The sequence below is a fragment of the Mauremys reevesii genome, linkage group 9 (assembly GCF_016161935.1).
Source record: "Mauremys reevesii isolate NIE-2019 linkage group 9, ASM1616193v1, whole genome shotgun sequence".
NCBI lineage: Eukaryota > Metazoa > Chordata > Testudines > Geoemydidae > Mauremys > Mauremys reevesii.
The window spans coordinates 31,478,326-31,498,079 of NC_052631.1; the positions used below are offsets into that span (position 1 = coordinate 31,478,326).

The window sequence follows — 19,754 nt, forward strand, 5'->3', positions numbered from 1 at the left end:
CCGCCAAAGTCTAAACGGACTGTGGCATCCACAAGCACCTCACAACCCTCAAGGGCTTTGTCAACTCCTACCCCGGTTGGGGTTCAGTCGAGTCCGAACCCCACACAGTCCCCAGATCGCCAAGGTGACCACCTCCAGCTCCCATTTATGCTGGAGGCATTTGAGACAGCTAAGAACCTGATGCTCCTCCCACAGAGGAGGGACAAGTCGCCAGTGACTGTGCAGCCCCACTTCCAGTCAAGGGGCAAAGCAGCGCTGATGGCGCACTGATCCCCATCCCAGGCACACCTCTCCCCAGCACGGCCCACTCATGCAGGGGAGCCACACCAATCCCCGGCCTCTCGGAACCGCTCTCTGGGAGCCCAGGTCACAGCTCCTCCGTGGTCCTCCTATTCAGAGACCTCAGAGACGGACTCCTATCACTCCAGTAGGAGCAGGAGCAGGAGGTCCAGATCCCGCTGTAGCCATCAGCCCTACCCGGAACCGTGGCCTCAGCAGTGGCAGCCGTCATCTCAATGGCCCTTTTGGACACCCTGGGCATAACATTAGAACCAGGGACACGTCAGGGACTCGAGGTCCCGGTTGGCGTCAGTGTCATCAGCATCCTTCGTCCCCCCACAAGTACCGCCAGCAGCGGCACCACTGACCGAAGCACTGGCACCGCTGTTACACACCACAGCTCCGGCACTGACCCTCCCATCAGCGGCACCGCCGACAGCTTTGACTGCGACTCCACCGGCATCAACAAGATAGGCACCGCTGGATCTAGCAGCTTCAGCACCAACTGCAGCATCAATATTTCCACCTCCAGCGGCCCCAGGACTGCATCCCATGGAATTCCATGCGCCGAGAGATCCATGGGGCACTGAAGGAAGTGAGCAAGGTCCGCTGCCGGGCTTCTCCTCCTCATCCTCACCGGATGAAGCGGTTGCAAGGACATCAGTGGCCCCAGCTCTGGAGAATAATAGGGTACGCCAGCAGCTCTTATGCCATGCTGCCCAAAACATCGGCATACAGGCAGAGGCGGTGGTGGTCAGACCCGGTTGTGGACATCCTCATGCCCTCCATTGTGGGTCGCCCTATTGGTGATAAAGACCATAGTCGACATGACTAAGACCTTGTGGCGGACCCCTGCTTCTCTGGCACTTACGGCCAAGAGAAATGAAAGGCAGTACTTTGTCCCTTCTAAGGGGTATGAACACTTATATACCCACCCATCCCCCAACTTGCTGGTAGTTGATGCAGCCAATCAGCGAGAGCGCCCAGGCTTCCAGGGTCCCTCCCCTAAAAATAGGGAGGCGAAAAGACTCGACCTGTTCAGCAGGAAGGTCTATTCAATGGGGGGACTACAACTCCGCATCACAAACCAGCAGGCCATCATGAGCAGATATGCACACAACACTTGTGCAGCGATGGCCAAGTTTGCAGGACTCTTGCACTAAGTTCTCCGCATTAGTGGAGGAGGGGAAGCTGGTCTCCCGAACTTCCCTACAGGTGGCATTGGATGCAGGAAATGCAGCCTTATGTACACTGGACACGGGAGTTGTAATGCGAAGGGGTTCCTGGTTGCGGGTCTCTGGTTTTTTCTCATGAGGTTCAGCAAATGATCCAAGACCTCCCCTTCGAGGGCTTGACCCTATTTTCTGAAAAAAACGGATAAGAGACTTCATACTCCGATGGACTCTAGGGCCACCTTAAGATCTTTGGGGCTCCACACACCAGCCACCTAGCCTAGGCATTTCAGACCACAGCCTCCCTCCAGGTTCTACCAGCCCCAGAACCACCAGGACACCCCTCGCAGGCTGTGACGGAGCGATTCTGGCGGGACCCAACTGAGAGTGCCAAATCAGGACCAATTGCTTAAACAGGGCAGTTGCCAGCCCTAGGGTTTTTTTTTCTAAGGCAAACCAAACCAGCCAGACAAAAAGGAAAAAAGTCTCACCCACTGGCACCACCACAACCACAACACACACAAGCAATTTCCTTAGTCTCCACAGTATCTCCACCAGTACCACCACTGTCGCACTCTGGGGGGGATAAAATGACCACCAACCCAATAAAAGAAAAAAAAGAAAGGTTCCCCCTGATCCCAAAGGACCCCCCCCCAGGTCAATCAATACACATCACATCAGATCACACCACCAATGCCAATCCTTTCCAATCTAAAATCTTCTAAAATAAAAGGTAGAGAAAAAAGAGGTAAGAGATGAGAGGAGGAATTGTATAATATCAATAATTAACAGTAATAGCAAACAGCAGTGCTCAGGCTTGCAGCAGTGCTGGAGTAAGTAAAACTGCAGGTTTAAGTAAGGTCTCTGGAACATCCTCTGGCTGGGATGTCCTCTCAGTCCTAGTGCTTCAGTTTCCAAAGTCCCTCCAGAGGTCAGAAGAGGAGGACAGAATGAAAGAAGGAGAGATGATCAGGTTTATATATACTTTCTTTTCCTTCTTTCTGTGTGTATTTATCTTAAAATATGGAAAATGGATTCAAATGGGTAATATGGGGTCACGGAGTCACATGTCTTGCTGAGTGCCAAGGCGTCAGGTCATCTGCCTCTCTCTATGGCTCTCTCTCCATGGGTAGCTGATTGCTCTGAATGGGCCATCGGGCCTAACATCAGCTTGTCTGGGCTACTTCCCAGAGGCAGAGCAGACCCAGAATACAAACAGAAGACATTACAAAGATATTACTTATAACTAACTATAACTTTAACAGTATAATACATACAGAATAATCAGATATATAGATCTCATCAAATATAGATTAGATGACCCTTTGATGACCCCTTGGCCCTTAGACACTGCCTTTTGGTGGACCTTTATATGGTCCCAATTTATATCAATAACGTCACACAGGCGGAATAGGAGCAGTAGAAGGAGGCAGCACCCCTACTTGGGGAAGAGCTCTGGCCAGTCCAAGCTTCGGCCAGCCCCAGACCCTGCTTTTGAAGGTACGGTCAAGGACGGCTCACCAGTTCAAGATCTGCATCCATCACCTCTTGCCTTCTCATCCCGTCTATCCCCTTTCTATCATGCTTGGTCCTGTATCAACTCAGACGTTGGGTGCTCCACATGGTAGAGCTGTTCTCAGTGGTACCAGATGACAGAACAAGGAGTAATGGTCTCAAGTTGCAGTGGAGGAGGATTAGGTTGGGTATCAGGAAAAACTTTTTCACTAGGAGTGGTGAAGCACTGGAATGGGTTACCTAGGGAGGTGGTGGAATCTCCTTCCTTAGAGGTTTTTAAGGTCAAGCTTGACAAAGCCCTGGCTGGGATGATTTAGGTGGGGATTGGTCCTGCTTTGAGCAGGGGGTTGGACTAGATGACCTCCTGAGGTCCCTTCCAACCCTGATATTCTATGGTTCTATGATATTCCATCCAATTCTGTGCCCTTCCACCCCCCTTTCCCGTTCCTCTTCAGGGACCCCTTTCATGAGCAACTTCTAATTCAGGAAGTGCACTCCCTCCTCTTGGTAGGGACAGTGGAAAAGGTTCATCAGGACCAAAGGGGCAAGGGCTTCTACTTCTGGTATTTCCTAATACCGAAAGCCCAGGGTGGCCTCAGACCCATCCTGGACCTGCAGGAGCTCAATAAGTTTGTCAAGAAACTCAGGTTCTGCATGGTCTCGACTGCCGTTATCCCCTTGTTGGATCCAGGAGACTGGTATGCCACCCTTGACTTGAAGGATGCGTATTTCCACATAGCAATAGTTCCACCTCGCAGACATTACCTCAGATTTGTGGTGAACAGCAGCCACTATCAGTTTAGTGTCCTCTCTTTTGGCCTGTCAGCAGCACCTCGAGTTCTCACCAAATGCATGGCAGTCGTTGCGGAGTTCCTGTGCAAGCGCCAGATACAGGTTTTCCTATACCTCAACGACTGGCTGATCAAAGGCCACTCCAGATCCCAAGTGGAGGAGCAGGTTGGCTTCAAAAGAAGGACCTTCCTCGAACTAGATCTCCTTCTCAATGAGGCCAAATCCACATTTTCCCCGGTACAGAGGACAGAGTTTATAGGTGCTGTACTGGACTCAACTCAAGCCAGGGTGTACCTCCCAGAAGCCAGGTTTTGGTCTCTAGGGGACATCATACGGGGCCTCAGACAGTTCCCTGCAACCACAGCAAGGAACTGCCTGAAACTGCTGGGGCACATGGCTGCGTGTACCTACATAGTTCAGCATGCCAGACTCAGACTTTGCCCACTAGCAAACAGACTTTGCTAGTGTCGGTTTATCAACCAGCTCAAGATGCTCTGGACAGCATTGTAACCCTGCCTCGCCCCATATTAGACTCCCTCCTGTGGTGGCTCAACCCACAGGTAGTTTGTGCGAGATTACCTTTCGCCAGCTTCTAGCCATCCCTTTCATTAATGACAGATGCCTCAGATCTGTGCTGGGGGGCACATTTGGGAGACCTGAGGACTCAGGGCCTCTGGTCTCAGGTGGACCTCGCTCAACATATCAATGTCAGAGAACTGAGAGCGGTGCACCTGGCATGCCAGGTTTTCAGAGCCCACACATCAGGCAGATGCGTATCAGTCCTCATAGACATCACCACGGCAATGTTTTATATCAACAAATGGAGGTGCACACTCCTCTCCCCTGTGCCAGGAAGTCCTCATGTTGTGGGACTTGTGTAGAGCACTTGATACACCTGCAGGCATCATACCTCCCTGGGATACAGAACGAGTTGGCAGACAGTGTCAGCCGAGTTTTTTATGGCCATGAGTGGTCCCTCCGGCCAGACGTAGTGAGCTCAATTTTCCATCTCTGGGGCTTTTCCCAAATAGACCTGTTCGCCACACGCAGCAACAGGAAGTGTCAACTATTTTGCTCCTTCATGAATCACAGCCCAGGTTCTATCAAGGATGCCTTTCTTCTCCTGTGGGGGGGACCATCTGCTTTATGCGTTCCCACCAGTACCATTGGTCCACAAGGTGTCCTCAAGGTCCAAAGGGACCGGGACTGGGTTATATTGATAGCTCCAGCCTGGCCACACCAGCACGGGTTCACATCACTCCTGGAAATGTCTGTGGCAACCCCGGTCACCTTACCGTTGGTCCCGGACCTGATCATGCAAGGATCACGGCCGCCTCCGGCACCCCAACTTACAGTCACTCCACCTCACTGCATGGATGCTCCATGGCTAAATGCCATGGAACTATCCTGTTCTGATCAAGTCAGACAAATTCTTCTTGGCAGTAGGAAGCCCTCCACAAGGGCAACATACCTTTCCAAGTGGAAGAGGTTCTCTCTCTGGTCGGAGCAGTGCCATCAGTTGCCGACAGTTGCCCCGATCCCATTTATACTGGACTCATCCTGCATCATCTTAAACAACAGACTCTGTCTATGTCATCAATAAGGGTCCACTTGACCGCCATCTCAGCCTTCCATCCAGGCATAGACGGCCACTCAGTCTTTGCGAACCCTATGGTCAGCCGTTTTCTCAAAGGCCTCGACAGACTCTACCCACAAATGCGTCAGCCTGTCCCAGCTTGGGACCTTAACCTGGTCCTCGCCATACTTACGGACCCTCCATTTGAACCACTGGTGATATGCTCCCCGCTTTATCTCTCATACAAGGTGGCATTTCTGGTGGCGATAACCTCAGCTAGGAGAGTGTCAGAACTCAGGGCCCTTACATCTGAGCCCCCTTACACAGTATTCTATAAGGACAAGGTTCAGCTCAGGCTACACCTGGCCTTTCTCCCTAAAGTTGTCTCCCAGTTTCACATCAACCAGGACATCTTCCTCCCAGTGTTCTATCCTACGCCACATTCCTGGCTCAGGGAGCGAAGGCTTCACTCATTTGATGTCCGCAGAGCGCTGGCCTTCTATATAGAGAGAACTAAACTGTTCTGAAAATCTGTCCAGTTATTCGTAGCAGTGGCAGACAGGATGAAGGGTCTCTTCACCTCATCCCAATGCATTTCCTCGTGGATCATATCATGCATTCAGGAGTGTTATGGCTTGGTGAAGGTGCCCGCTCCATCGATCACTTCACACTCCACCAGGGCTCAGGCCTCCTCAGTTGCATTCTTGGTGCAGGTCCTCATCCAGGAAATCTGCAAAGTGGCAAAGTGGTCCTCGATACATATGTTTATGATGCACTATGCAATCACAAAACAGGCTAGAGATGACGCAGCCTTTGGACGAGCCATGCTCCAATCTGTGGATGACTCTGACCCCACCTCCTGAACTCTGGCTCGTGAATCACCTGGTTGGACAAGCACCCAAAGAAGAAAAAATGGTTACTCAACTTCTCGTAACTTGTTCTTCGAGATGTGTTGTTCATGTCCATTCCAATACCCACCCTCCTACCCCTCTGTCGGAGCGGCTGGGAAGGAGGAACTGAGAGGGTGGAGGGTTGGCAGGGCGCTATATTGGGCGCCATGAAGGTGCGACTCCAGGGGGTGCCCAGGCTGACCCTACGGATGCCGCTAAGGGAAAAATCTTCTGCCTGGCATGCACACAGTGTGCCCACACCTGGTTGGAATGGACATGAACACCACATCTCGAAGAACAACAGTTACAAGAAGGTGAGTAATTGTTTTTTCTCGTCCATCCTCCCTGTTGAAGGAAAAGGTAGGGGCCATCAAATTGTGGAAGTAAATGCGTGATTGCGCAGGTGGTGTCAGAGAGAGGGCTTTGGATTCTTCGACCATGGGATGTTGTTCCAGGAAGAAGCATTGCTAGGGAGAGTTGGGATCCACCTAACGAAGAGAGGGAAGAGCATCTTTGCAGGCAGGCTAGCTAATCTAGTGAGGAGGGCTTTAAACTAGGTTCGCCAGGGGATGGAGACTTAAGCCCTGAGGTAAGTGAGGAAATGGGATACTGGGAGGAAACACAAGGAGAAGAGTGAAACAGGGGAGGCCACCTGATTCATACTGAGAAAGTAGGGCAATTGGCTAGTTATCTTAGGTGCCTGTACACGAACACAAGAAGCCCGGGAAACAAGCAGGAAGAACTGGAAGTCCTGGCACAGTCGAGGAACTATGATGTGATTGGAATAACAGAGACTTGGTGGGGTAACTCACATGACTGGAGTTCTGTCATGGATGGGTATAAACTATTCAGGAAGGACAGGTGATGGGGAAAAGGTGGAGGAGTTGCACTGTATGTAAGAGAGCAGTATGATTGCTCAGAGCTCCAGTATGAAATTGGAGAAAAGCCTGTTGAGAGTCTTTCAGTTAAGTTTATAGGCAAGAGCAAAAAGGGTCATGTCATGGTCAGCATCTGCTATAGACCACCAGACTAGGAGGATGAGGTAGATGAGGCTTTCTTCGGACAACTAACTGAAGTTTCCAGATGACAGGTCCTGGTTCTCATGGGGGACTTCAATCACCCTGACATCTCTTGGGAGAGCAACACAGCAGTGCACAGACAATCCAGGACGTTTTTGGAGCGTGTTTGGGACAACTTCCTCGTGCAAGTGTGAAGGAACCAACTAGGGGTTGTGCTCCTCTTGACCTGCTGCTCACAAACGGGGAAGAATTGGTAGGGGAGGTAGAAGTGGGTGGCACCTGGCCAGCAATGACCATGAGATGGTTGAGTTCAGGATCCTGACATAAGGAAGAAAGGAGAGCAGCAGAATACAGACCCTGGACTTCAGAAAAGCAGACTTTCACTCCCTCAGGAAACTGATGGGAAAGATCTCCTGGGAGGCTAAAATGAGGGGGAAAGGAGTCCAGGAATGCTGGCTGTATTTTAAAGAAGCCTTATTGAGGGAGTAGGAACAAACTATCCCGATGTGCAGAAAGAAGAGCAAATATGGCAAGTGACCAGCTTGTCTTAACAGAGAAATCTCTGGTGAGCTTAAACACAAAAAGGGAAGCTTACAAGAAGTGGAAACTTGGACAGATGACTAGGGAGGAGTATAAAAATATTGCTCAAGCAATAATGAGGAAGGCCAAAGCACAACTGGGGTTGCAGCTAGCAAGGAATGTGAAGGGTAACAAGAAGGGTTTCTACAGGTAAGTTAACAACAAGAAAAAGGTCAGGGAAAATGTGGGATCCTTACTGAATGGGGAGGCAACCTAGTGACAGATGATGTGGGAAAAGCTAAAGCAGACAATGCTTTTTTTGCCTTGATCTTCACAGACAAGGTCAGCTCCCAGACTGTTGCACTGGGCAGCGCAGTATGGTGAGGAGGTGAGCAGCCCTCAGTGGTGAAAGGACAGATTAAGGACTATTTAGAAAAGCTGGACATGCACAAGACTATGGGGCTGGATGCAATGCATCCGAGGGTGCTGAGGGATTTGGCTGATGTAATTGAAGAGCCGTTGGCCATTATCTTTGAAAAGTCGTGGCTATCATGGGAGGTCCCGAACAATTGGAAAAAGGCAAATATAGTGCCCATCTTTAAAAAAGGGAAGAAGGAGAATCCGGGGAACTACAGACCAGTCAGCCTCACCTCAGTCCCCGGAAAAATCACCGAGTCGGTCCTCAAGGCATCCATTTTGAAGCACTTGTAGGAGAGGAAGATGATAAGGAACAGTCAACATGGATTCACCAAGGGCAATTCATACCTGACCTACCTCATTGCCTTCTGTGATGACATAACTGGCTCTGTGGATATGGGGAAAGCGGTAGACATGATATACTTTGACTTTAGCAAAGTTTTGATACAGTCTCTCACAGTATTCTTGCCAGAAAGTTAAAGTAGTATGGATTGGATGAATGGACTCTAAGATGGATAGAACACTGGCTAGATCGTCTGGCTCAAGGGATAGTGATCAATGGCTCCATGTCTAGTTGGCAGCTGGTATCAAGTGGAGTGCTCCAGGTATCGGTCCTGGGTCTGGTTTTGTTCAACATCTTCATTCCACCCTCAGCAAGTTCACGGATGACACTAAACTGGGAGAAGTGGATATACTGGAGGGTAGGGATAGGGTCCAGAGTGACCTAGACAAATTGGAGGATTGGGCCAAAAGAAATCTGATAAGGTTCAACAAGGTCAAGTGCAGAGTCCTTCACTTAGGATAGATAAATTCCATGCACTGCTACAGGCTGGGGACCAACTCGCTAAGTAGCAGCTCTGCAGAAAAGGACCAGGGGATTACAGTGTACGAGAAGCTGGATATGAGTCAACAGTGTGCCCTTATTGCCAAGGCTGATGGCCTATTGGGCTGCATTAGTAGGAGCACTGCCAGCAGATCGAGGGAAGTGATTATTCCCCTCTATTTGGCACTGGTGAGGTCACATCTGGAGTATTGCATCCAGTTTTCGGCCCCCCACTGCAGAAAGGATGTGGACAAATTGGAGAGACTCCAGCAAGGGCAACTAAAATGATTAGGGTGGGACATGACTGTGGGAAAATAAGGGACATGACTTATGAGAAGAGGCTGAGGGAACTGGGCGTATTTAGTCTGCAGAAGAGAAGAGCAAGGGGACATTTGATAGCAGCATTAAACTACCTGAAGGGAAGTTCCACAGAGGATGGAGCTAGGTTGTTCTCAGTGGTGGCAGACGACAGAACAAGGAGCAGTGGTCTCAAGTTGCAGCTGGGGAGGTCCAGTCTGATATTAGGAAAAACTATTTCACTAGGAGGGTGGTGAAGCACTGGAAAGGGTTGCCTAGGGAGGTGGTGGAATCTCCATCTTTAGAGGTGTTTAAGGCCCGGCTTGACAAAGCCCTGGCTGGAATGATTTAGTTGGGGTTGGTCCTGCTTTGAGCAGGGGGGTAGACTAGATGACCTCTTGAGGTGTCTTCCAACTCTAATCTTCTATGATTCAGTAATGGACTAATAACATTGTCAAATTCTTTTTGTTCCTAACATATTTTAGAATCTCCTTACTGTCCTTGACTCTGGTGGCCATAGATTTCTTCCTGTGTCTCTTGACTTCCATTATCAATTTTTTACAGTTCCTAATTTCTGATTTATATTATACTGGGTTTGTGGGCAAAGTTTGGACGAAGCTGGTAGGATCCAGACCTGAGTTTTTGCAGCACTATTGGGATGGAGCACATCAGTGTCCAGATTTTTAAAGTGCAATAAGAGTGGCTAATCATATTTTGGGAGTTAGGGGCTAAAAACTGGCAGATTCAAGGTGCCAAATCTGGGTATTTGTCAGACTGCTGTGTGTAGCAGCATCAGCATCCACACTTGTTCTCTATTTGTGGGGTAAATTAGAGATTTGTGCCACACACTGTCTAGATCACAAGCTGCATCTGGGGCTTTGTAGCACGTGTGCCACAGTGTCAGGCTCTATTACCATCTAGATTTACTGCTGTATCAGGAGCTTCTACTCCTCTGATTAGGCATCAGAATTTGGGGATGGGAAGGAAAAACTGGCAGGGTGTGAGTTTTTGCACCTGTTATGAGGCTTGGCTCAGACACCATAAGAACTGAGTCCATGGGTGCTCCAGGGCTGGAAAAAAATGGTAGGTGCTAAGCACCCACCGGTAGTCCCCCCCCCCTCCTTCCCCTACCCCCAGCCCGCCCTGATCAGCTGTTCAGAGGCATTCAGGAGGCGCTGGGTGGGAAGAAATGGGGCATGTGTGAGAAGAGGCGGGACGCAGGTGCGGCCTTGGGGGAAGGGGTGGAGAGTGGCCTGCCACAACGGGGGTTCAGCACACGTGGCTCATTAGTAGTCGGCCTCTTTGCTCAGGGGTTTTAGTTAATTTATGCATTAAAGTACCAGCGGTGGCTCGGCTGAGTCTTCGTTCGGGGGGCTGGGCTGGGTCCAGCGTTTGCCATCGCTCGCCTCTATCAGTCAGTTGTAGTTGCCCCGAACTCTGCTTAATCCTGCGCCGTTCGTTCCTGCCCCTTCCTAGTCCTCCCCAGCCGGCCCCTCCCCCCATAGCCGGCCCGGCCACCCGTGGGCCCGCCCATGGCGTGGGGACGCTGCGGGATTGTGGTTCGCTCGCGCCAGGGTGAACCGAGGCGGTTCAGTCAGCACGTTCCCGCGCCGCGCCCAACCGCCGCCGCCGCCGTCGCCCTGTAGGGGGATGCCGCGCTGCAAGGAAGGGCTGGCGCGCGCCGCCGCCGCCTCCTCCTCCTTTGTGGTGGGGGTCGATGTGGGCAGCACGACGCTGCGCTGCCACGTCTACGACAAGAAGGCGGCAGTCAGAGGCTTCAGCAGCAAGAAGGTGAATGAGGGAAAGCGGCCGCGGGGGGACTCAGCTCCACCCACTAGCACATGTTATGGGGACTTTGTTCCTCTTCCCCTTCCGGGCACCCTGTAACCCGCGCTCCCGCCCCCCGGCAGCTCCTCGGAGTCGGGGCTTAGCCGTCACCCCGCCCCTCCGTGGACAGACTCTGCCTCCCCGGGGAGAGGGGCTCGCCTTCTTGCGGTGGCTGAGCCCCTCCCTCAGCCAGCTTCGTTCCTAGGGCGCGGGAGCGCTGCCCCCGCAACCCCAGCGCCTCCTGGGGCAGCCTGCTTTGCCCCTCCCGCTGCTCGGCAACTGCGCGACGGGGGTGGGGAGGTTTGCAGGGGATTCTCGGGTACGAAGTGAACAGAGAAGGAAGCGTTTTGTAGCATGTGCTAATGAACGATTTCGATGCGCCTTGTTCCTGTTCTAGTGTCTTGCGGCAGCATTTGCATGTACTTCATTCAGGAATTTTCCAACCCTATTAAAATCGCTTAGCTTGGATAGAACGTGTTTTATTGTGGAGGAGCCCCAGACACTTCACAAAAGTGCGCTAGCACTAGCGAAACGCAGCATGTTGTACGTGGGGAAGGGATGTTGTAGCCAAGGAACCCCTGGTAAAGCCCCTTCTTTTACTAAATGTGCTGTATGGGGTGGCCAAATCGAAACTGCAGAGCTGCATGTGGCTCGCAGAGCCCCACATGCCCTTCCCCCCATTCTCTGCCTACCAGACTGGGGAGGGAGCTGGGGCTTCAACCCTGGAGGAAGTGCCTGATGGGTCTTGGCCACTTCAACAGGAGTGGGGCTTCTAGGGTGACCAGATGTCCCGATTTTATAGGCACAGTCCTGATTTTTGGGTCTTTTTCTTATATAGGCTCCTATTACCCCCAACCCCCTGTCCTGCTTTTTCACATTTGCTGTCTGGTCACTCTAAGGGCTTCATCCCCTAGCTCCAGCAAGTTCCTCCCATGGGGCTGAAGCCCCGAGACCCCTTTCCCCACAGGGCAGAAGTCCCGATCCCTGGCAGGTGGACCCCATAGTGCAGAATCCCACAAACTACCCTCCCCGCAGCACCACCATCATGTCGCAGGGCAGAAGCCTTGGCAGCTCTCAAACTTCTGAAGATTATCATATGCAGTACTTTGGAGGCTCAGTGAGTTTGGCCACCCTTGTGCTATATCTATGCAGAGCAGACAGACCTTTGGTTTCTAAACTCCCATCCAGTTATCTTTTGCACTTCACATAACAAACCACGTGCATATGAAACACACATATTAAACTACATATTACTCCATGTATCTCTTATAAAGACAGAGCTTTCTGGGATTTGACCCTCTGGTTCCAGAGAGTGTTGGTGTTTAAAGTCAGAGCAGTCTTTTTAAAATAAAACTTTTAAGCCAACCAGATGGCTACTAGGCCATCCTTGACAAAATGTAATTATAGTAACTCCTCACTTAATGTTGTAGTTACGTTCCTGAAAAATGCAAGTTTAAGTGAAACGATGTTAAGCGAATCCAAATTGGGGGGTGTGTGTGTTAGGTTCCAGGGAATTTTTTTTTTTTTACCGTACAGTACAGTACAGTACTGTAGTTGGGAGATGCTCCCTCCTTACCCCACACAGGCACAGTCCACTGGTACTAGAGACAATGAGGCAGGCAAGGAGGCTGAAGGTGTTGTTGGCTAGTAGAAGCATGTGCAGCAGCTGCGGCAGCTTCTCCTACTCTGCAAGCACCAGGGGCAGGGGGCTCAACCCTTGGCCTGCCCACGCCACCTCTTCCCCCAAGCCTTCACCTTTAACCCACCTCTTCTTCCCCCCTCAACCCCTTTACTCCACACAGTGCGTCCTCGCTCCTTCCCCCCTCCCGCAGCAATCAGTTGGTTTGTGGCATTAAGAAAGCAGGGGAGGGTTGGGGAGCTGGCGCTCTGAGTCCTCCCTCCTGAACACCGCAAGCCAGCTGATTGCCGTGGGCAGGAGGTGGGGGGGGGAGGGGAAAGTGCTGATCCACGGGATCTGCTGGCGTGTGGGAGGCATTGGGGTGGGGGCATAGGAGAGCTAATGGGGGGCTGCCAGCTGTGGACAAAGTAGTCAGCCAAACAATGTTATAGTGAAGCATTGCACAACTTTAAATGGAGCATGTTCTATAAGGGACGTAAGATCGAAACGTTAAGCGAGAGGACATTAAGTGGGGAGTTACTGTATGTTCCCTCTGCTTGCTAGCAAAACTTACTTGTGTTCACTCACCTGTGCTATTTGCTTTTTTTGCTCAAACCACTCTAATAATTTAACTGCCCCTGAATTTTGTGCCACAAACAAACCCATATCTGTGAATTAGTGTAAAGCATTGGTCTCTAGCTCAATCTTTTTTTAGAGCTAGTGGGTGCTAAAATCAAATAAAAATTCAAGTGAGTGAGAACCAAGATGGTTCTCAGAATGAACTATGTTTCATGTCTGTTAACTATCAGGGCTAGAAACAAGTGCTGTGTGTTCACTGGAGGCTGATCCATGGTCCCACTGGTTATCAAAATGTTTTTGATATTTACTCCTGGGGGAATTCTGCACAGCTGCATGTGTGCAGAATTCATGTCCCCTGCAGTTTTCTTTGCTTCTCCACAGAAAAATGACTTTCTGACAGGGAAGAAAAGGAAAGTCACAAGCAGTCACATGTCCCTCCCAGGCAGCGCGGGCATATTGTTTTGAGTGCCTGGAGCAGCCGGCAGAGAGGTAAATCACTAGGGTGAGGCTGGGGATGCCCCAGCCGGTGGTTCATAGGCTCAGCTGCTAGTCCCAGCTGGGCTGCGGAGGACGGGACTTCAAGGAGCGGCTGGGGCTGGGTTAGACCCACCCTAGAAACCTCCCCTGGCTGCAGGAAGCTCTGCACTCCCCCCCGCTTTTTACCCCCATCACTCCTCGGTCACAGGGGGAGGGGTCACTGTACAGGGAGCTGGTCCCCCATCTGCCCAACTCCCATGCACCCAGATTCCCCATACCTGCCCCCCCACAGAACCCCCTGACTGAGCCACCCTGCACCTGAAACCCCACCCCACCAAACCTCACCGCCTGCACCCAGGCCCTCCTGCCAAGCCTCACCCCCTGCTTGCATCTGTATCGTCGCCCAGCCTCTTCCCCCTGCATCTGGACCCCCACCACCACCCCTGCACCCAGACCACCCCTTGCACTTGAGCCCCCCCTGCACCCGGACCCCCACCCCACTGAGCCCCAACTAGCTGCACCTGGACCTCCACTCTACCAATCCCCCAGCACCTGGACCGCCTGGCTGTGCCCTAGCCACCTTCACCTGGATGCCCCATGCAGAGTCCCATTCCCCTTGCATCGGAACCCCCCAATGAGCCCCTGTGCACCCAGTTACCCCACTGAGCCACCCTCACCCAGATTGCCACACGCCTGGATCCCCCCACACTAAGCCCCTCCACGGTTGGTGTGACGGGTTGGATCACAGAAACCCTCTTGGGAACTGCCAACTGATGTGCCAAGACTACTTCTACCCCACTTTCCCTGCTAGCTCAGGACCCCAGCACCTTGTCTTGCTAAGCCAGACACGCCAGTCTGCTCCAACAAAGACCCAGGGTCTGAATTACTTGCCCCAAAGCTGCAGACTTAACTGAAAGCAGCTAACAGAAGTGTTCTTGTCTTTAACACTCAGATGCCCAACTGCCAATGGGGTCTAAACCCAAATAAATCCATTTTACCCTGTATAAAGCTTATACAGGGTGAACTCATAAATGGTTCTCCCTCTATAACACTGATAGAGAGATATGCACAGTTGTTTGCCTCCCCCCCCCAGGTATTAATACATACTCGGTTAATTAATAAGTAAAAAGTGATTTTCTTAAATACAGAAAGTAGGATTTAAGTTGTTCCAAGTAGTAACAGACAGAACAAAGTGAATTACCAAGCAAAATAAAATAAAACACGCAAGTCTATATCTAATATAGTAGTACAACTGAATACAGGAAATCTCACCCTTAGGGTGTGGCTACTTGCAGCTGTACAGCGCTGGGAGTTAAACCTGTCTTCGTACAGCTGAGTAGGGAAAGCGCTGCAATCTGGCCACACTGACAGCTACCAGCGCATTGTCGTGGCCACATTTGCAGCGGCATTGCGAGCGGTGCATTATGGGCAGCTATCCCAGCGTTCAAGTGGCTGCAATGTGCTTTTCAAAAGAGGGGAGTGGGGTGGAGTGTGACAGGGAGCGTGGGGGGGAGAGAGAGTGGATTTTTGGAGCCGACACTGTCAGCAGCTGCCTTGCAAGTTCCGACCCGTTCACTGAAAGCAAATAGCCCTCTTTGTGTTTTTTCCTCACAGACCAGATAAGCAGCCTCCCCGAAATGGACCCTTCCTCCCTCCCTCCAGCAGGCCGTGCTGCTTCTCTCCTCAATCCCCTTCCTTCCCCTCTCTTCAAGCAAATGCTAGCTGTGGGCCTTCCAAAGGGAGCTCATTCACAGCAAACAGTAGCTGTTTGTTTTTTGATAAGCAGCTCCGGGAGCCCCAGTTCACAACAAAATAAACAGAGGCATCACAACAAAACAAAGAGAGTTATCTTTCTTTACTTAGGACTATGGGACGTTCCGGAGGTCAGTTACAGCGTAGTAAGATTATTCCCTGTTTACACTGGCACCCCAGCACAGCAGCAGCAGCGCTATACTCTTTATTCCTCTCGTGGAGGTGGAGTACAACCAGCGCTGTAGCCAGGGAGATACAGCGCTGTATGTGCCTTGCCAGTGTGGACGGGGAGTGAGTTACAGCGCTGTAAAGCCACCACCAGCGCTGTAACTCTCAAGTGTAGCCAAGGCCTTAGAGATGATTCGATAAGTTTTTTTCACAGACTGGACACCTTCCTAGTTGGGGCACAATCCTTTCCTCTAGTACAGCCGTTGTTCCAGCTCAGATGGTAGCTAGGGGATTCCTCATGATGGCTGCCTCTCCCTTTGTTCTGTTCCACCCACTTATATATATCTTTTGCATAAGGCAGGAATCCTTTGTCCCTCTGGGTTCCCACCCCTCCTCTCAATGGAAAAGCACCAGGTTAAAAATGGATTCCAGTTCAGGTGACATGATCACATGTCACTGTAAGACTTCATGCCCACTTGCCAGCACACAGGTATACAGGAAGACTTACAGGTAAAGCAGAGTCATCTGAGGTCAATTGCCTGGTTAATGGGAGTCATTAAGATTCCAAACCACCATTAATGGCCCACACTTTGCATAATTACAATAGGCCCTCAGAGTTGTATTTCTATTTCTAGTTTCAGATACAAGAGTGGTACATTTATACAAATAGGATGATCACACTCGGTAGATTATAAGCTTTGTAATGATACCTTACAAGAGACCTTTTGCATGAAGCATATTCCAGTTATATTAGCATATTTTCATAAAATCGTATAGAGTGAAACGTCACACTTGGATCCTGCCAGGCTGAGCTTGCTTGCCCCACACCTGGATTGGGGGCCAGAGCTGGGCATGTGTGCGAGACTCTGTCCATCTCACTTGCTATATTGGTGTGCATAGTATGGAGGGGCAGGACCTGGGGTGTTTCTGGGGCAGGCCTGGCCCTTGCAGTGCGTCAGGGTCAGGTGCAGCCTCACCACCGAGTCTGTGTCCCAGGGCAGGGGGAGAGCTACGCTACATGACCATCTCCCACCTCCATTCAGTCAGTGGCCTCTGCTCCCCACTGCCGTGCTGGTGCCTCCACATTTAAAATATGCAGAATTTTTAATTTTTTGGCGTAGATTCCTTCAGCAGTAATTGGTTGAAGATTTCTGCAAACTAGTGTAATTTTCATCTTTGATATACTCTCTGGATAATTGTCACATCAAAATGTGAGCAGGCAGAAAATGGCTGTAGCCATGTTAGTTCTGGAGCAAGACTGGACAAGGGTATCCTACTATATTATGCCAGAGAATATACTGAAATACATTAATTTTGATGATGAAAAGGTCCTTTCTTGGGAAGATGGAAGAGAGGAGTATGCACTTGTTGTATGGAGATTATTAGGGGTTAGGAGCACTGGTTGTTGTCTCAACTCTGAAGATTATTTTTTTTAAGTCATCTTGGGCAAGTTATCTAGTATCTTTCTCCCTCAGTTTAACTCTCTACATTCCAGGTATAATAATGCCTACATCACAGTTGTGTTGTGAAGCTTAATGTTGGCAAAGTGCTTTGAATCCTTTAATGAAAGGTGCTACATAACTGCAAAGTAGCATAATTAAATTGTACTCTGAATTAGTGGCTACTGTTTAATATTTTCTTCACAGTAGAGTTTGAGTGCAGATATGTCATGATGATGAAGGTGACTGAGGTGCAGTATAAGTATTTAAATAGAATATTATATTGGTCACAGGAGTGGCTCAAAGATCAGTATTAGACATAAAAACTGCCTATTGTTTCCTTTGAACATTCCTATACTTTGGATGCAAGAATCTTGTAGCCTTTTATATTTTTAATTTAGTCTACCAATAATATTCTGATAGAATTAGTAGTAAGGTGAACTTCAAATGTGTTACGTTCCAAAGAAACAGAAGAGATAATTGTGTCTGTCCTTGGTTTGGAAAATGTATATCACGTTAGCTTTTTTGTTAGACTGGTTAGTATTAAAATTTTGTATAGACATTGGATTTGCTATTTAATGTTCAGTTTAATTCTTGATAGAGTTTTTTGTAGTTTTCTTTAATACAAAATTGGCTAATACCCCCTAAAAATAACTTTTGTTAGTCCTTAGAGAGAACTCTGCAGTACAGCTCAAGTGCTGAGCTGGTAGCTATATTTAATGCAGTTAAAACATCTGTGACCCCTCATACATGAAGTAACAGTTGGGTGGTAATTCAGTTAAACAGTTAGCATAAAAGCACTTTCATGTGTTTTGCAGTTGAAAATGGTGTGCTAAAGTTTGTTTTTAATTTTCCATGGTTATAATTCAGCAGCACTCTAGTGGGTTGTCAGTTCCTGTTTTAAGGCCACATCTATGCTTCAAAAAGCGTGTGTGTGTGTGTGTTGTTTTTTTAAAGCTGGTTTAAGCAAACAGTGCAGATGGGGGCGCCAGTCGTTATAGGTTGGTCACAACTATTTTCAAATGTTTTTTTAAAAAATGTTTGCGACTACTCTTGATGGTGCTGAATAAAGCAATTTTTGAAAATGTCTGTTTTAGTGCAGACTGGGACTGACTCACAAATAAGTTTGGTGATTTTTTTTCAATTTTTTTTTCTTTTGGTCTTCATACTCAATTGTGTACATGACAGAAATGCCACAGAGGTTAGAAAAATGGGTTGTTTTTGCTTTCTAAACCCAGTACAAGATCAACACACATTGATTTATTGATGTATTAATTTAGGATTGAGATACATCAGCAAAGGTGTGTAGGCTGGTTTGGAACAGCACTCAACTCAACATGCAATACTGAGTTCAACACAGCGTTGTAAGTTTCTCATTTTGGAGAACATTACAGCAGAAAGTACCGTATGGACATTTCTCGGGGCTTGTCTACACTGGCACTTTACAGCGCTACACCTTTCTCGCTCAGGAGTTTGAAAAAACACCCCCCTGAGCGCTGCAAGTTTCTGCTATGTAACGTGCCAGTATAGGCTGTGCACCAGCACTGGGAGCCATGTCCCTCGTGGAGGTGATTCATACTTGGTGTGTGGAGACTGTGGGAACCACTTTAGAATATGGCAGGTACCATGCTTCTGAATTCAGTGATTGGAATCTGTATGTAGAAAGCTCTGGGCAGTCTTTCTTTTAAGCTATACAGACCTTCAGAAAAGGTTCACAATTCAAAACTGACATAAGACTCAAAGTTTGTTACTTTCATCGTGTTCTAAGTGAAGGTTTTGGTTTGTCATTTTTATTTATTTCATGTGGCATGTTTTTTTTCTCTTTAGTTTACTAAAAACAAACCAGCCCCACAACCTTTCTTGTTCTTAGGCCATGAACAGAGTAGATAAAAATCAGCGATTTAAAGACTTTTTTTTAAAATTGGATTTTTTTTATTTTAAATCAAATTTTTTGATAAAAATACATTTTCCTTTTAAAAAATAAACCTGTTTATATTTGAATTTTAAATTGACAATCTGTTAAGGCCTAAATTTAGTATAATCTCTAGAATCATTTAAATTGAATAAAAAAAATGTTTGCTACTGAAGTGTTAAAGAAATGCAAACTACTGAACTGGTATAAGTCACTGGCTAAGTACTAGGAACTGGAGTTTGCTGAAGTGCTAAACAAGTTTTTGACAGCAGTAGCTTCTGCAGATACAGAAACCGTTTTAAAATGTTATTTTTGTGCATTTTAAATGAATTCCAGTTTCTATCCAAATGAAGCTTGACACAAATCACATTGAAAAAATTAATCATCACTGGGTAAAGTAGGGGTTGCATACTTTGTAGTCTTGTGCCAAACTCATTGCATACACCAAGGGCTTCTTGCATTCCTCCGTTTCACTCCACAAGTTCTGGGTGCCAATTTTTTATCTCCCTTGAATTCAGGGACTTGTGCATCTCCTCTCACCCCGTACCATTGCAGAGGTCCTGTTTGCCTCCACTTCTCCCGTGCCAGTGGCTGTGTGCCCATATGTCCCCCATTCCCCTTTGCCCCTATGCCCCCCATTTCCCCCTTCTTCCTCATTTCAGGATCCTACATTCTCGCCCTAC

General features: G+C 48.9%; 1 protein-coding gene across 2 annotated transcripts in view; it reads left to right on the plus strand.

Moving 5' to 3' along the window:
• The first annotated feature begins 10,816 nt into the window (after positions 1 to 10,816).
• GK5 (glycerol kinase 5) overlaps positions 10,817 to 19,754 on the plus strand; it is an 83,582-nt gene continuing 74,644 nt past the window's right edge. The window contains exon 1 of one of the 2 annotated variants that reach the window (XM_039489276.1): positions 10,817 to 11,090. In XM_039489276.1, coding sequence (XP_039345210.1) covers positions 10,950 to 11,090 — 141 coding nt within the window. In that variant the 5' untranslated portion in view covers positions 10,817 to 10,949. The remainder of the gene's footprint in view (positions 11,091 to 19,754) is intronic. The other variant, XM_039489277.1, reaches the window with a different exon arrangement.